General features: G+C 58.9%; 1 protein-coding gene across 11 annotated transcripts in view; it reads right to left on the reverse strand.

The window, feature by feature from the left end:
• The window catches only part of SRCIN1 (SRC kinase signaling inhibitor 1), a 56,911-nt gene that overhangs the window by 31,152 nt on the left and 9,316 nt on the right, over window positions 1–16,443 (reverse strand). For 10 of the 11 annotated variants that reach the window (XR_006890841.1, XR_006890843.1, XR_006890844.1 and 7 more), the window contains exons 2-3: window positions 9,708–10,009; window positions 6,477–6,575 (exon numbers count right to left, since the gene is read on the reverse strand). Coding sequence is in view for 7 of the 11 variants with exons in the window: in XM_046677562.1 (XP_046533518.1) it covers window positions 6,477–6,575; window positions 9,708–9,986 (378 nt within the window). In the remaining 4 variants the exon portion in view is untranslated. The remainder of the gene's footprint in view (window positions 1–6,476; window positions 6,576–9,707; window positions 10,010–16,443) is intronic. The other variant, XM_046677559.1, reaches the window with a different exon arrangement.

Genomic DNA, 16,443 nt, shown 5'->3' on the forward strand with positions numbered 1-16,443 from the left:
GGCGCTCCACCCTCCCAAGAGCAGGAAGGAAACGATGCCTGGTACATGCCATTCTCTACTGAGGCCCAGGACGGCCCTGAGCCGGCGCCAGGCCGGCTGGTGGGGGCTGGGAAGAACCATTCCAGATGTTTACAAGCCATGCATTCTAGTCATGGTAACTGTCCTTAGAGAGTCACAGGTAGGAAAAGGCAAAGATGACTGTGATATGGGGAACCCACAAGACACTGGCAGAGATGAAGAAGAGCTGCAGGGTCAGAGAAATGGTATCTGGTTGTGGCAGGCCAGGAAAAACTTCCTGGAAGAGGTGGCATTTGAGCTGGATCTTGAAAAATGAGCAGCTGGAGACTAGGAGGAAAGGCATGCTGAGCAGAGGGGACAGCATGGGCAAGTGCTCAGGGGCCGGCAAGCCAAGAGTGTGTTGAGGGAATAGTCGATCGTCCAATTTGGCTGGGTTGCAGGGCCTGGAAAAATAGCAGATTAGGCTGCAAAGAGGGGCTGGGGCCAGAGGAATGGGCTTAAATGCCAAGTGAAAGTATTTAGACTTAACTGGGTGGATGAGCAGAAAGCATCAGAGTGAAGCAGAGTGGGATCGGAAGTGGACCCCGAAAGGGTTGATGGGGTGGGGAGTGGAAGAGGGAGGCTGGGGCCAAGGCCAGGGCAGGGACGCCTATGAACATGATGGACCTGGATTACAGAGAAGGGTAAACAGACGCTGTCACCTCACCGCACTGGGCAATAGATGGGGAGCCGTGGGCAGCAAGGGGAATTGGGGAGATTGGGAGCATGGGCAACATCCTATGGCCGGAGAGATGAAAGGGGAGGTCCCCTTGCACCCCTAGAATGGGGGCCTCAGGTTCCTCCTCATTCACAATAACCTAAGGTCACCCTGCTTCCCCTGGAGACCAGAAGGCCTTTCCAGATGGCTAAGGACAAGGAAGGAGTGGCCTGGAGGCTGGGTTGGTTCTTGGCAAAGCTGAGGGCACCCTGCTGACCGGTGCCAGCCTCAGCAGGAAGACAGAGGCAGCAGATGGCCTGGCCCTGGGGTGCCTGGCACCAGCAGACAAGATTCCCCAGGCCTCAGAGCCACTATCAGAGGGGAGAGACATTGAGGGTCTTCGATGGGAGAAGGTCACCATGCCAGGGTGTCCTGTGCCACCTGAATGCTTTAATGGCAGAGAGGAGTCAAGCGCAGTGGCTGAGTGGAGGGGCACTGCTGGGACAGAGGCCTTACGTGAGTGAGACCTGAGGGTCGGGGTGATGCCAGGCTAGGGCTCAGATGAAGAGGTTCACTCGCCAGGGCTATCTCCATCTGAGCCACAATCCCCACCTCTACCCCCAGCACTGGCTCCAAGAGATGCAAAAAACAGTCACATGCTAGCAAGGGAAGGGAACAGCAAAGTCTGTGCCCTAGCCAATGCCTAAAACAATCTATGGATACATGCCACCCCCATGGGTGCCAGGGGATGCCCACAGGTGCTGAGGGGAGGGGAGGGGCTAGAGTAACAGGCTCTAGCCACAGCTGCCTGTGACGGTGGGGGGGGGGGGGGGGGGGCAGAGGGAGTGGACACATGAGGGGCCGGCAGAGCCAGGCAGAGGGCACGGGAGAATTTATGATGAGAGCCATGTCTGCAGCCCTGGTGGTGATGGACAGCTCTGCAGAGCAGGCCGCGGTCCCTCATCCACCACCACCATTACACCATGTACACATGGGCTACCCACAGTGCCCAGCAACACGTGGGTCCCACACCACCACGCACAGACTCTCAGACATCCTCCGATAAGGACATCACCACAAACACACCCAGGGCAACAAAAACACACCCACAAAGGGACACAGCACTTGGAGAGAAGCCCTCCATGATCAGAAACAACCCAGAAACAAAGAGAAACTCAGAGACAGAGATATTCATACGTACACCAACCCCACTCATACACAAACAGGGCGCCCACAGGGCCCTGACTGGCTCACACACACTCCCACAAGCTCCACTCCAGTCACAGAAACACAGAGACACTGGCACCATTCACACACACCTTCTCCAACATCCCCCCCAGAGTCACAGAAACACACAGAGACATGGATACCCATTCACAAGTATATACACGTACACACACACTCAGTTGCAGAAACACAAAGCAGTACACAGACACACAAAGAGAAAGTCTCATCCCTCTTTCCCCCTACTAGCCAGATCATGGTGCCTCTGGCCACTTCAGCCACTGTCCCATGCGTATGATGTCCTAGACATCATGTGTCAGGTAGGGGAACTCCTGATTGAAAAGAGGCAAAGATGCCCCACCCCCACCCGGCCCCCAGTGTCAACACGGTGGACCGGATATGCGCAGATGCACCTCTCGTCTGAGAGAGGGAGACAGGGATGGGGCCCGGCTACAGCCACATTGGCTATGCCCTCAACATGGGCCTGCCTCAGGGCCCCAAGATTGGGCACATCCACGGGGCAGTCAGACCTGGAAGGGAGGAGTCCCTAGCTGGGGCCAGGGGAGAGGACTGGGTAGCATGAGTGCCCCAGGAAAGGCCAGCCGAACCCCATTAGAGGGTCAAGATGGAAGAGTCGCTGCGTCTGTGCCTGGTGAACTTGGAGAGGCTGAGAGCAGAGTCCTGGGACTTTTGGCTGTGGCCTGTAGAGCACACGGAGTGAATCCAGCCCCTCCGTCCTCTCTGGAAAGTGGCAAGAATGATCCTCTCTCATGTGGGCCCCACCAGGAATGAGACACATAGTCTCCTGGCAACTCAGTGTCCTGGGAGGGGGAAACCGTAATGGGGAGAGGTCCTTGGGGACCACCCCCTGTCTCTGCCTCCTTCCAGGGTGTCAAACCCATGAGACAGCCTTGGGTGACTGAGAGCAGAGGGCTCCTCCCCTGTTTGCTAAGGTGGGGCTCTCCCCTTCCAACCTCCAGTGCCCTTTACCTCCTCATCCTCTTCCAGGTTGTCTGTTCCCCCTGCCGTGAGCAACACAGCACCTGATATATAGCAGACCCTCAACAAATATTTGACCATGAATGAATGCCAAGAAAATTGGACCAGCCCACAGGAGGAAGGGGATGCCTATGGATACTCTTGTCTGGCACCACTCCCTCCATCTCCTGGCACCTAGCACTGCTCAGCCTTCTGGGCCTTTTCCCTGGGTATTTCCCAGCACCAGAAACCCCCTGGAAGAAGCCCAGCGGGCAGGAAGGGCCCAAGAGAGGTGTGGCTCCCCACCCCAAGCGAAAACCTCAACAGCAGTGCCAAGCTGTCTCCCTCCCCCATACTCAGGGAGGAGTCTCACCTTCCCAGAGGGCAGTGAGAAGGCAAAAATAAAGAAAAGATTGAGTAGGGGAGACCCTGCCAGGGGTAATCACTTGTAAGGAAGAATCCTACAGGAGCGGGGGCAAAATGAGAGGTGATCTGAGAGGGTAAGATGGAAGCCAACCAGCCAACCTCTAGGGACAAGGCTTTCAGAAATGGGGGAGGGAGGGCTTCTCCGGAGACCCAAGGAAGCCAGGCCAGGGAGTCCTCAAACTCCCTGGTGAGAAAAGGAAGCAGCTTCTTCCCTCTGGGAGCTGAGAAATTAACTCAGTCCCTCCTCCACCCTAGGCGCCCTCAGTAGGGTTCTTCCGTCCCCCTGCACCTGGTTCTTCCTCCCCCCAACGCCTTGCCCCGGGAGGGGCGAGGCCATGCCCCCTAGGATCCTAAGTCCCGCTGGCTGAGGTCTCTCCGCTCCTCTGGGCAGACGTCCCCTGTGGGCTACTTGGGTGCGTGACCCCTCCTTGACCTCGAGCCTCGACGATGCATCCTCCAGGGAGGGAGGACAGCCAATGGGTCGCACCCGACTCCTTAATCCCCTGGCTCCTCGTGCACCGGCGCACACGCCCACCTCTCAACTCTAGTGAACACGCGTCCACGTAAACACCCGGCCCCCAGGCCGAGGCTGCGTAACGTGCCCCCGGGGGCACCAGCCTCCCCCCGCGGCGCACATGCCCGACCCCCCCACCCCCAGCTTGTGCTCCACCTCCTACCCCTTCCCGATGCAGAGTGCGTGTGTGGTGGGGGGTGCTGTGGGACCTGCGCTGCGCCGGGGGCGAGGGCGCACCCCGGGAAGGTCATGACTTTCCGAGGTTGGAGGTGGGGGCGCCAGCCGCATTTCGGGGTGGGGGCCTGGCCCACGCGGAAGGCTGCGAGCGCTGTGGGGGAGGGGAGGGGGTGTCTCTCAGGCATCACAAACCGCAATGGCCTGCGCGCCCCCCAATCCGGGACGGCCCCTGGGAGCCGCGGAGCAAGGCTCCCCATCTCGGGGTCCCCGCCCTCCGCGGACCCCAAGGCGGCGACCCCGGCCCCCGCGGCCGCTCCTCCTTACCTGCGGCCACAGGTGTATGTGCGGGGCCCCCAGCCCCAGGTCCCACGTCGGGCGGGGGAGGGAGGGCGGCCCCTTACTCCCACCCGCCCGGGCTCTCCACTCCCCCGGCCGCCTCCGCAGCCGCCGCCGCCGCCGGTGCCCTTTGCTGCAATGCGAGAGCCGCCGCCGCTGCCGAGCCGGCCCGGGCCCCGGTCGCCCCGGTAACCGCGACTCCACCTGGCGCGGCGCGGCGCGCCGCCGTGCACATCCTCTCCGGCCCCCTCCCCGGCGCGGCCCCGCCGGCGCAGCCACGCCAAGGAGCGGCGGAGGCTGGTGGCTGCGTCGCCGCGGTCACCCGATACGCCCGCCCGCCCGCCCGGGACTCGGGTTGCAGGAGGGAGGGAGGTTAGACAGCCTAGTGGAAGCGGGGGAGGGGCTGCGGCTTGGAGTCTGGCCTCTGGTCCCTTCCCAGAGTCCTCTTCAGGTCCCTGCCCCCAAAGAGTGTCCTGCCTCCTGACAAGCCACCCTGGGAGCTCACAGCCTCTCCCCACCAAGGTCTCAGCTGTGCACCATTGCCCTCTTGGCTCTCCCATGACTCAATTCCCAGCCAAGTCTGGGAAGCCTAGGATGCCTGACTTTTCCTTGATGGCCTCTGATCCTAATCTGCTGTGTGACTCTAGCATTTGCTCAATGTCTCTGGTCTTGCACTTTGCAAAAAGAAGCCTCAGACTCAGCCATGGGGAATGGAAAGTGTGATAAGCACTAAGTATCAAGCGCTGACAAGATCCTGTGCACAGCCACTTTTCTCCATAATTACCAAGCCCTGGGTGAGGGTCCCTTCAAGCTCTCCCCCTTTCTCCACCAGAGCAGATTCCAGATGTGGACAGGCCTAGAACCCCATGACCTGGGACAACTGAGCTCACCAGGTCCAGCCTCACTCCTCTCTATCACCCCAACCATAGGTAGCCCCAAGACACTCCATCCGGGGAGGGCCTCTGTACCCCCCAGGCACAGCACGCCTCTCCTCTTCCCTATCACCATCCCCGTCCCAGCCCCATTTTCACCTCCACACGCACTTGGCCACTCAGGACAAGTCTGTCCCACTTGCCGTCCAGCCTTGGGGGCAGACACATCTTTGTTCCCCGAAGTTCAGTCAAGATGAGGCAGAGGGCCGAGAAAGGAAATGGGCTGAATGCCTTGTGCATGATGCCAAGTGTGCCAGTCTGTTGCTAGACATGCATTACACTCAGTTAAAAGGTCCGTACTCTGGAGGCTTGTCCTTTCCCAGCCTGTCATATTTTTCCTTCTTCTAACTCTCCTTGAAAAATCCAGCCTTGCTACCCCTCTCCAGGGAGCAGGGTGTGTGAGGAAGTGAAGCTGGCACCCACGCTACCCACTGGACTCCCTGCCCCTACAACTCCTCTGCCTCCTACAGCTGCCTCCCCACCATTTGGGCCTCAGATGCCTGTTTTTCTCCCATGGCAATGTCCCGGCCTCAGCAGGGAGCCCAAGCCTGTCTAAGTGTGCCCCTGTTTAAGCTGAGATCCATCTTCCTATTAGGGAAACTGAGGCTTGACGAAGAATCAGGAACAAGTTCAGAACAAATGGCTAGATGCCAAAGTCCCCTGAAAAATTTGAAACTAAGCCTTGAGCATAGCAAGAAGGGTGGAAGAGAGATATCATGAAGAACTTCCCGATGGTAAGACATCAGGGGAAGGCTGGGTCTGCTCAGAGATGGAAGGGTAGGGTGCGGATGGGGGAATGAGATGGTCTGCAGTGGGGGTGGGAATAGGGTACGGGGCATAAGAGACTCCTGAAAACCGATGTGGTGAGGGTGGGGGAGGTACTCCTGTTTACAGGAGAAAAGAATACAAAAACTTTTTTCAAAACCTGAGTATTCCTCCTCAAAAAGTTCCTTCTCCAAAGCCAAGCTTTGCCACAGGTTTGGGGAGGTAGTGGAAGGAATTAGACAATCAGGGGGAGAGCACAGGGCGTAAGAGTCTCCTGAAAATGGGGGGCTCCTACATAAGAGCAAGGGATGCAAAATAAAAATCCTGGATATCCCCCCTCCAAAAAAATCCTCCCCAAAGCCAAACTCCGCCATGGGCTTGGGGGGTGGGGCGGAGGTGGGTGACTCACCTGGGCCGGCTGGCCAGCCCCGGAAGGGGCGGAGTCGCCATGGAGGTGGGAGCAGAGGGAGCTGAGGAGGCACACGGGGTCCACGGTCCAGCCGCCAACCTGTGTGTGCGAAGGGGGGGACACCCCATTAGGGGGAGCGGGCAGGAGCCGCTGGGGGGCTGTGACGGGGCGGAGAGGGGCACTCCTGAGGCGATCTTTGGCACAGAACTCACATCGCAGAGGGACCCTGCAATGCTGGCTAGTCCCTTACGAGGCTGGGTCTCTAACTAGAGCCCTTGGTTTGTTTCTGGATGTTTCTCTCCTGTCAGACTTGGGGCTCCCTGAGCCCAGGGACGGGCCTTCCCCATCAGATACTCCTGCAGCCCTTTCTTCAATCTTGAACACCTCCCTGCGCACTCTGCCAGGGAGCTGTTCCTCACCTCTCCCCTCCTCACTGAAGATGTCACCTCCCACCTCACAGAGATGGGAACCATCGCAGGGGTCCTCACCCCAGTGTGCCTCTGTCCCCACCTCTTTCTTCCCTGCCACCTCAGAGGAAACGACGTTCTCCTGCCACCCCAAGGCCGCACCACACCTAAGGCTCGAAGCCCGTCCCTTCCTAATGCCTCCAGGACCCTCTCCCGATGGCCCCTTCCCCCTCAGCATCCTCAGATTCATCCTCTTCATTCATTCCATACACATTTCCTGAGCCAGCACTCTGCTCAGGCGCCGAGCATTCCACGGCCAGTGAGCCGGCCGGTGGTCCTATCCTCTTACATGCTAAGGGAGGGAATGAATGAGTGAAGGAAGGAAGCAATTTGAGTGAGTGGCTGTGCTTTGATTCATTTCCCAAGCATTTGCCGAGTGCCTACTCTGTGCCAGCAAACATGCCAGACGCGTCTGAGGCCCTCAAACACGCCCACATCATCTCTCATAGCCCTGCTGCCCCTTGAGGCCGCCATTCCGTCTTTACCTTTTTCTGGCCAAACTTCCCCAGACAGGTCTGCAGCCAGGTGTCCTGTTCCTTCACCACCTCCAATCTCCTCAGCCCTTGAAAGTGGCCATACCTCACCACACCACGAGAAGTGAGCTCTCCATCCCCTCTGGACCCCCAGATCCTCGCCAGCCCCCACGGCTGTTTCTCTCTCCCTGTCCCTCCTGATTTCTGAGGTGTGGGTGGCCCTCCTGCTGGGTCTTTCTCCTCTTCCTCACATTACTGGTCCCCCCCGCCCCTTCATGGTCATGGGCCCTCTCCCCTTGCAGACTCCATTCTGCCTTGGTGACCATGCTTATACCCCGGCTCCCACTTCCATTCTGCCCTGATCATGCTCAAGCCTCCTCCTGAAGCTGAGGTCCCTTCAGAGTCTTGAGCTGAGCACACGGTGCCTCCTGGACATCCCGTGACTGCCCTACCCACTCCTCAGACCTATCTCCCATATTCCTGACCCCCAAACGTTTCCCTCCCAATCCTCTTATTTCTCCCCAAGGCACCAACATCTCCCTGTCACCCAGGTTTTTCTGTCTGCCTCCTAGGTCCAGGCAGCAAACAAGCCTCACTGAGTCTTCCCTCCGACCCCCATCCTTTTCCCTTCGCTCTCCCTGATGCTCTCTTCCGCCCCTCCTCCTGCCTCCAGCCCCGCTTTTGTGCCCTCCTATTCACCATCCAAAACCAACCAGAGCCCTCTTAGCCACCAGCATCTGGCCCCACTTTTCCAGTCTGCCCCCACACCTTCCACTGCCCCCCACCCTGAGCCTTCTGCACAAGCCAGGTGGATCTCTGTGCCCGTCCCCAAACCAACTCAGGGCTCTGCTCACCTTCCCTCCCCACCTCCTCAAACAACATTCTCTTCCTCCATGCCTATTCAGATCTTTTTATCCTTCTAAGCCTAGTTTAGCTCCTCCTCCTCCAGGAAGCCTTCCTGATCAGGCCTGTCCACCTGATCTCCCCTCCTCCAAACCCTCTCCCGACTGACTGTGCCCCTCATACTTAAGTTTAACCATCCTTTTATCCCTTCTAGATCACAAATGTCCCTTTCCCCTCCTCCCAAGCCAGAACACACAGAGGGAACCCACTGAGAGGGAATCCCTGAGGGTGGGGCCGTATCTCCTCCACCTGTGACTCTCCCTTATCCCAATGGCAACTCTGCTCCCAGGAGGACTCTGGAGCTCAGAAAATGCAAAAGCCAGACGGTGCAAATAAGGTATCACGGGGCAAATAAGGTATCAGAAATGTGCCAGCGTGTCCTTGTTCCCTGCCCTGAGGATGGAGTAGGAACACTCCTCCCTTTCCCAGCCATTCCCAGCAGTACCTGGGAAGGGGGAAGAGAACAAGGCAGGTGTGGGAGCAGGGACTGACATCCCAAGGCTCCATTGAAAGGATGTGGATGGGATGTACCACCCTCCCCTCGGTCCCTTCTCCCAGAGCGGATAATGCCTGAGTCTTAGCAGCCTGCAAGGTACCTCACCAATGTGAGACTGGAAGCAGAAGGCTAGTCCCAAGAAAGAACTTTCCTACAGACAAGAAGGTCATACATGGATGGAGAGATGCATCCAGGAACCCAAGGCTCTGGGAGAGATTTAAAAGGGAAGCATCCCACTCCACACAGAAGGAGACAGGTCCTGGTCCAGAGGCAGGAGCCCTGACTCCCCTCTAAGCCTTACTGATAGCAGGAGAGAAACCAAGGCACAGAGAGAGGAGGCCTGTAGCTCAGAGTCACACAGAGAGTCTTGGGGGAAGGAACAGGAGAAGGAGGAGAAAGGCCCAGGAGTCCTGGACTCTGTTCTTGCCAGGGCTGGGACACATCAGACCCAGCTCTCTGAGCTCCCAAGGCCTCACCTTCCCTCAGGGGCCACATCACAGAGGTGCCGACCCCAAGGCCTCAACTCCACGCCTGGAGGGACCCTCAGACTCCGAACAGTCAGTTCTCAAGCCTGTCCCCTCTTCCTTCTACCCCTCCCTTGGCCTCCAGGATACACCTTCCTGCGCTCTGCCCAGTCAAACAGCCAGAAGGTGGAGGCTGGGCTCTCTGCCCAGTCTCCTGCTCCACATTCCAGGGCTGCAGGCAGAGGTCAGGAGGCTGGTCCTCCACCCTCTTCCTCACCAGGCTCCAGAAAGGCCAACCAACCGGGTAAATCCCCACTTCCCCCATACCCCCTCTCGGCCCCAGACGCCTCTCAGAACCGGGATGAGCTTGGGGGCAGGGGAGCACAGGGTCAGACCCCCTCCCTGCCCGCAGCCAGGCCCCCACTCACCTGCTCTCGCATCCTGTCCTGCTGACCCCGCAGGGCCAGGGCGTGCTGCGGGTACTTGCTCTTTAGGTGGTCCATGAAGGCATCGCGCTTGCGGTCGGCATCCGCCTTCTGGAGCCCGCTGAGCGCCTCCAGGCTCTGGGCGGCGATCACCGTGTGCCGTCGCTCGGACGTGTGCACGAGCCCCACGTTGGAGAAGCGCCGTCCCCCGCTGCCCGCGCCGCCCCCGCCCCCCAGGGTCCGGTACTCCCGCGGGTATTCAGCATCATCCGCAGACAGCATGGGGGGGCTGCTCCGCTCTGGATCTGCGAGAGGGGAGAGGGGGCACGGCGGGGGGTCACGATGCGTCTGCCCGGGCTGCCCATCCCTCAATGGGGGTCACTGCCGGGAGGGGAACCTGGGTGAGGCAGGACTGCCCACCCCTCACTAGGGGACAGAAGGAGCAGAAGGGGCGATGAGGTGGAAAGCGAGCCTAGAGCTCCAAGGAGGGTGGGGAACAAGGGCAGGGTCCAGCTTCTTGCTCTCCTGCGGGTGGGTTTGGAGAGACTGACTGTGCAGTGAGGTGCTGTCCTTTGAGGCCAAGGAGGGGGTGGAAACAGGGGTCCTGGACACCTCTTTAGCCACACTCCCCCCCATCCTCCTTCCTAAAGCTAGTGTGACCAGGTGAGGGAAGGAGAGTCTTCTTTCGGATGCTCCCTGAAATATGTGGAAAGGAGCCTGCACCGTCTTCCTTTCAAGAGCATCTGCTAAGGGGGGTGGGGTGGGGCAGCTAGCCTCCTCCCTCAGACTAGCATGTCCAGGATACACTTGTCCTAAAGGCTAGGGGGTGGCTTAGAAAGGGGCCAGGACTAGGATACGTTGTGGGGGTCAGGGCATGAGGGCAAAGATCACACTCCAGGCTTCCCTAGGAGATGGAGGCCTAGGGTGTGGGGCATGGGACCCCCTTCCTCCTCCCTCCCCAGAGACAGACAGATGGACAGACAGGAGAGGCTGGGCACAGAGAGGACAGTGGGAGATGGATTTGGGACAAACTCAAAGGAAAAAGAAAGCAACAGAGCAGCTCAAGCCCCCCACACCGGGACCCTCCTCTGACCTCTCCCCTCCCCTTCTTCCTTACCCCTCCCAACACACACACAAGTTCAAGACCTGTAAGTAACACACAGGGGACAAAGGACAGTACAGAAGCAAAAAAAAAGAGAAGGCCGGGGGTTGAGGTCCCTTCCCCACATGCCCACCAGCCCTGAGCTCCTGGCGTCCCCAGGCCCATCCCTGCTGTCTCCCACCCTCCAGCCTCAGAGTTGACCTTCCTGCAGCCCAGCAAGGGACAGTGGTTCCAGAGTGTCACCCATGCCAGCGGCAGGAGGAGTTGCTGGGGCTTGCCTCAGCCATATTCCTGGGCATAAAACAGATTTGCCCTCCCTTGTCCCCAGAAGTCACTCTCACTGGGAGATAAACACATTCTCCCTGGCACACCCCCAGCCCCACCACCCTCAAAGCAGCCCCCCGCCCTGAGTGGAGCCTAGGTCTGGGGGCATCAGGCCCTGAAGCAGACACATGCACCCCAATGCCAGGTTGACTCCCAGGGCTGACTGAGGCCAAGGAGGAGGAGGCTGGGGATCCTGGGACCCAGCCAGGTTCCACCCAGCCCAGCCCCTCGTTGGCCCCTCCCCCCATACATCCACTGCTCATCAGGCCCGCTGCCAGGCCTCAGCCACCGCCTGTTCAACCACAGGAGGAAAGACGAGATTGAGCCACATTTCAGGAAAAGCCACTCCTCGCCCAACACACACACACACACACACACCCCGACACCCACACACCTGTCCCTGGGCTATGGCCAAGCCACATGGACCCGGGTGGCAGAACCCTAGAGGACCCAGCACCTTCCACTAAAACCAAGGGAAGAACGGCTCAGAGTCCACAGCTTCCAAGGGCCTGACTGACGGCCATCATCATGGCCTGGAACCTCCCAACACCCTGCTGGGGAGTGTTACTGTAGCCCCATTTCAGAGATGGGGCCACTGAGGTCAGAGAAGTCCAGTGACATGCCCAAAGCCTCAGTGAGTGGGAGAGGCCAGATGTGACCCCAATACCTATTAGGTTTGTGTCGCCCGCTCCCACCGCACTTTCCTCACCAGATGACAATTGTATATTGACAAAACAATGACAATACCACATTGCACTGGGTGCTCTTCCTTGTCTACCTGCTGTCTGCCCATCTTGGCGCTGGGCCTGGGGTCCCTCCCTCCCCCTCCCGCAGGCATCTGTCCCCCTCATCACCACATCAGGCATCATCACAGTCACCACCCTCTGTTCTGCTCCTCAAAGTGAAGTCCAGACACACAAGAGATGACTTGGGAGGAACAGCATTTCACAGTTTTGTAGTTGTATCTTTACTTTCATAAGGATTAGAAGAAACCCACTAGAAGGTCCAAGCACTGACTTCACGGGTCTTGTTCCTCGGGCTGGGAGAGAGAAGGTTTCCTTTTAAGAAAATTTATTTAAGTTCAAAGTGAGTTAATGAAACATATTGAGTTCACACAGCGCCAAGGTTCCCCAAGAGGGGGGAGATCTGTGAAGGTGGCCCCTGACTGAGTGAGGCCGGGAACTTGGCGCCATCTTCACAAGGGCCCAGTCCCTGCCCTTGAGGAGCTGGTGGCAACCTAGGGTGGCAAGTGAATGTGGCCAGAAGGGAGTGACCTGGACAATCATCCAGGACAGGATGATGGGCTGGGATAGGGGTGCTCCAGGCGCTGGAGAAATAGCCCCAACCAGAGTCAGGGGGCTGCCTCCCGTGACCCTTGACCTCCCTCCTCCACTCACCCTCACCACCAGCTAGAGGTTTGCAACCTCATCGGGTACAGCCGAGCAGGAGAAGACCCTCCACCAAGGGCCAAGGGCCCTGACTCTCTGTAGTCCTCTCTTTGCCCAGGTGGGAGAGATTCTGCCCAGGGCCTTGCTGCTGGAAGCCCAGCTCTAGAGTTCAGCCCTGAGCCTGCCTGAGCCCGAGGGACCTCTCCCCTTGTGCCAGACAGCCAGGCTCATCACCCTCCTAGGGCTCTGCACACGCACAGGTGCATGGGGTCGGGTCTCCAATTCTCATCTCCCCCCTGGCCCCAGAAGAGCTGCTCATCCCCATCCCCACCCTCCCTGCCAGCACTTCCCTCCGTGGCTCCTAGGGTGGAGACCTCAGTCCCGTGTCAGGGGTGGGGCACACGGTATACCAGCCTAAGGGAGGCAGGGACTCTGGGGTCACCCAGGCTCTCCCAGGTCCATTAAAGGGGCTGAGGAGGGACTGGCAGGAGGCGTGCCGGCTACTAGAGCAGACATGGGGAGGGCGGAGTGGGAGCAGCTGTGGACGGTGGCCGTGTGCTCGCGCCCTATTTAGGACTGCAGTCCCATAAATCTCACACGGGTGGGCGGGGGTGGGGAGAGGGCTGCTGAGCAGGTCTGAACAGAGCGGAACAAGGGCTCACTCCTCCCTGCCTCCCTGAGGAGTCTCGGACTCACCCCTCAGGTGCCCAGACATGGTTGGAGGGAGGGGTCAGGGGTGAGGCGGGAGCCCGATTCTAGGGGATGGCAGAGAGAGGAGGGGGCGGGAGAGAGAATCTGCCATCTCTGAGGGGCAGTGGGAAGGAGGGGCTTTGATTTGAAAAGCTTTAGCATCTGTTTAAGAACCTTCCAGATTCTTAGCTTTATTTCACAAAGGCAGAAACTAGGCTGGGGAAGAGGGGAGGCATCTGCGTGACCCAGGTGTCCTAGCTCCCTGCTCTGTGTATTTCACTCCTTCCTGCGGCCCCCGGGGGGCCCGGGAGGATTCACCTGGGCTTCTGGGTTGGGGGGCCGTGGGGCTACCCTGAGGGCTCACACAGGAATTTCTCTCTCTGAGCCGCCCCGCCTCGGCACTGAGGTCAGAGCACTGGGAGAAAAGCCCCCAGACCAGAGACCCCTTGGGTTTAGAGTCAGCTTCTTCCCTGAGGGAGCTGAGGTTAGCCATTCATATCAGTCAACTCTCCAGCCCGAGGGCACTAATCTGTAAAATGGGGGTGTTAACCTCTAAACCCTGCCCCTGGGCACTGAGTGAGAGGCTGGCAAGACAATGGAGGAGAAAGTACATTGTTCTTTGTTTTGTTTTTGAGGAAGATTAGCCCTGAGCTAACTCCTGCCAATCCTCCTCTTTTTACCGAGGAAGACTGGCCCTGAGCTAACATCCATGCCCATCTTCCTCCTTCCTCTACTTTATATGTGGGATGCCTACCACAGTGTGGTTTTTGCCAAGCAGTGCCATGTCTGCACCTGGCATCCGAACCGGGGAACCCCGGGTCGCCAGAAGCAGAACTTGAGCGCTTAACTGCTGTGCCACCAGGCCGGCCCCCAACATTGTTTTGAATTAAAGACTTTCCTGGCACACCGGCCCGTGGACCCTCGCAGGGCAGCCTTCCCATTGCTCCTGCCCCTGCTCCAGCCGCCACCAAATCCTCGAGTGGCCCTGACCCGGGAGACCAGTTCCAATCTAGTGCGCAGCCTGCACTGGGCACCGCGGCCCGGAGCAGATCAATGCTTCCTGCTCAATAGCAGGGGGGCGGTGAGGGATCCATCTGGGCAGGGGTCTTGGGCGGGGGGGAACGAGATGGGACAGGGAGGCCTTGAGGGTGTAAGCAGGACTGGGTTTTACTGGGGCAAGGACGTGGGAATTAAAGGACTCTGCGGTGGAGAGGCAGACACAGGGCGCCCTGGGGGAAGGGGAAAGGTGGGGAGGCCCTGGAAGGGGCAGCAGAGCTGGGGTACTGGCGAAGGGGCATAGGGGATGGGGGTTGGGGGAGGCGGAGAGATAAGCTGGAGGGTTTGCCATCTCTCCAAGGACCCTCAGTGTGCAAGGCCCACCATAATTTCCAAGTCGGAGGTGAAAGGGCCCCGGACTGGTGCAATCCAGCTCAGAAGGAGGGGAGGGGAACGCGCCCGAGGCTGGGGAGACCGGGAGGAGGTGGGCGCCCCCGAGTGGCCAGCGGAGGACAAAGGCGCAGGTGCTTGGGAAGAGAGCCACATAGTTATTTGTTCCACCAATTCTAAATTCCACGTTTATTTATGAGCCTGATTTATTTTTATCCTCCCCTGCATTCTTTTACATGAGATCACTGTAACTCATGATGAGAATTAAGATCCCCAAGTTTTAGCAACACCATCTCGTAAGCCATCAGCCCATCCCCACCTGGCATCTTTACCCCAGATGTCACCATCTACTCTGTCCTCTGGCTGACGCTGGGCAACATTTACACATGACATCATCTTCAGAGGAAGAGAATGTGGAGGAGAGGAGGAGGGAGAGGGAAGGAAGGGGAGAAAGTAGAGGGAAGAAAAGAGAGGTCTCTTTCTGGGGCTCCTGCTGTGAGGACCCCCAGCTCAGGACCTGGAGTTCAGGTCCTTGTCTCCAGGAAACTGAGAGGCTGCAAAAGGTCCCTCCCTTAGGGACCTGAGAGACCTCACAAGTGTGCCCCCATCCATTGCGTGGGCAGAGCTGCGAGCTGGGTACCAGCTCAGAGAGCCCATAGGCCCTGGGCTGGATCTCAGTGAGGCCGGCAGGCAGGGCAAGGGGAGGGGTGCATGGAGATCGCTGGAAGGGTGAGGGGCCTGGCTCCGACCCCAGAGTGCCTTGCCCACACGCTCACACTTGAACACATGCAGCTCGATGCTCCCCAAGTCCCACCGTCTGCAGCCAAACCAAGAGGAGCCCGAGTCACCCAGGAGGAGCCCCGAGGCGACTGCCACCATCAATTGTGCCTGACAACTCCATCCTGCTGGGCGCCTGCCCACTGTAGTCAGGAGGCACACTGTGCTGGGAGGTCAGAGATCAGAGGACAAGGTCAAGCTTGGCAGAGGCTGTGGGACTCTGGATCAGGTGAGGGGATCATCCCTTGTCCCACCCCCCATGAAGGGTGTGTCCGTCTTTGGGTGCCCCTGGCTCTGCATTCCTTGTGTGCCGTGCCCCTCCAGCCCTACTGTCTGTCTATGGGTCCTTGAAGCAGAAGCCCATCTGTGTCTGTTTTCTAAAACCATCTTTTCCGCCCCATACCACAACAACCAAAGTCATTTTCCGGGCAATTGCCTTTCTGTAAACATTCCTGTGTAATATCCCCCCAAATTGCTAATGCCCAGCGCCCTGTTGAGTGTCCCTGTCACTCCAACCACAGCCTGAGAGGTGGGGTGGGTGGTGGGAGAAAAGGCAATCGGAGGGGAGGAGGCAGCTGGACTGAGAGTTAGGGACAGGGACTCATGTCCAGTTCCCGGCACAGAGTGGGGCCCCACACCTGCCCCCATGTCTCCCCATTTCCCATCAGGCCAGCACCACCACACAGCCCCCTCAGGAGAGCCTGTTTGGGCAGAGGGAAGACAGAGAGGAAGGCAGAGGGGAACCCATGGGAGGGAGGCGTGGGGGGGGGAAGGGAGCTGACTTCAAAGCATGGGGAGATGGTTAGACAATAAAGGTGACTTCCCGGTGACTGGGAGCAGGGATACTAGGAGACAAGGGCAAGGCCAGGCAAGCTGTCATCACTGGGCCCCCAGGGAAGGCCAGCTCCCCTCCCTCCTAGGTGTGAGAGGGCACATAGAGAAGTGGGAAGATGCCAGGTAGAGCCCATCCCCCCAGGATGGACCACTACCTGGGCCCTGCAGTGGTGGGGCAAGGTGGGCGAGGCAAGAGGGTGTCAGAGGCAGTGTGGTCCTTGGCTGCTGACACAGCCGA

The sequence above is a fragment of the Equus quagga genome, chromosome 11 (genome assembly GCF_021613505.1).
Source record: "Equus quagga isolate Etosha38 chromosome 11, UCLA_HA_Equagga_1.0, whole genome shotgun sequence".
In the NCBI taxonomy this organism is placed as follows: domain Eukaryota; kingdom Metazoa; phylum Chordata; class Mammalia; order Perissodactyla; family Equidae; genus Equus; species Equus quagga.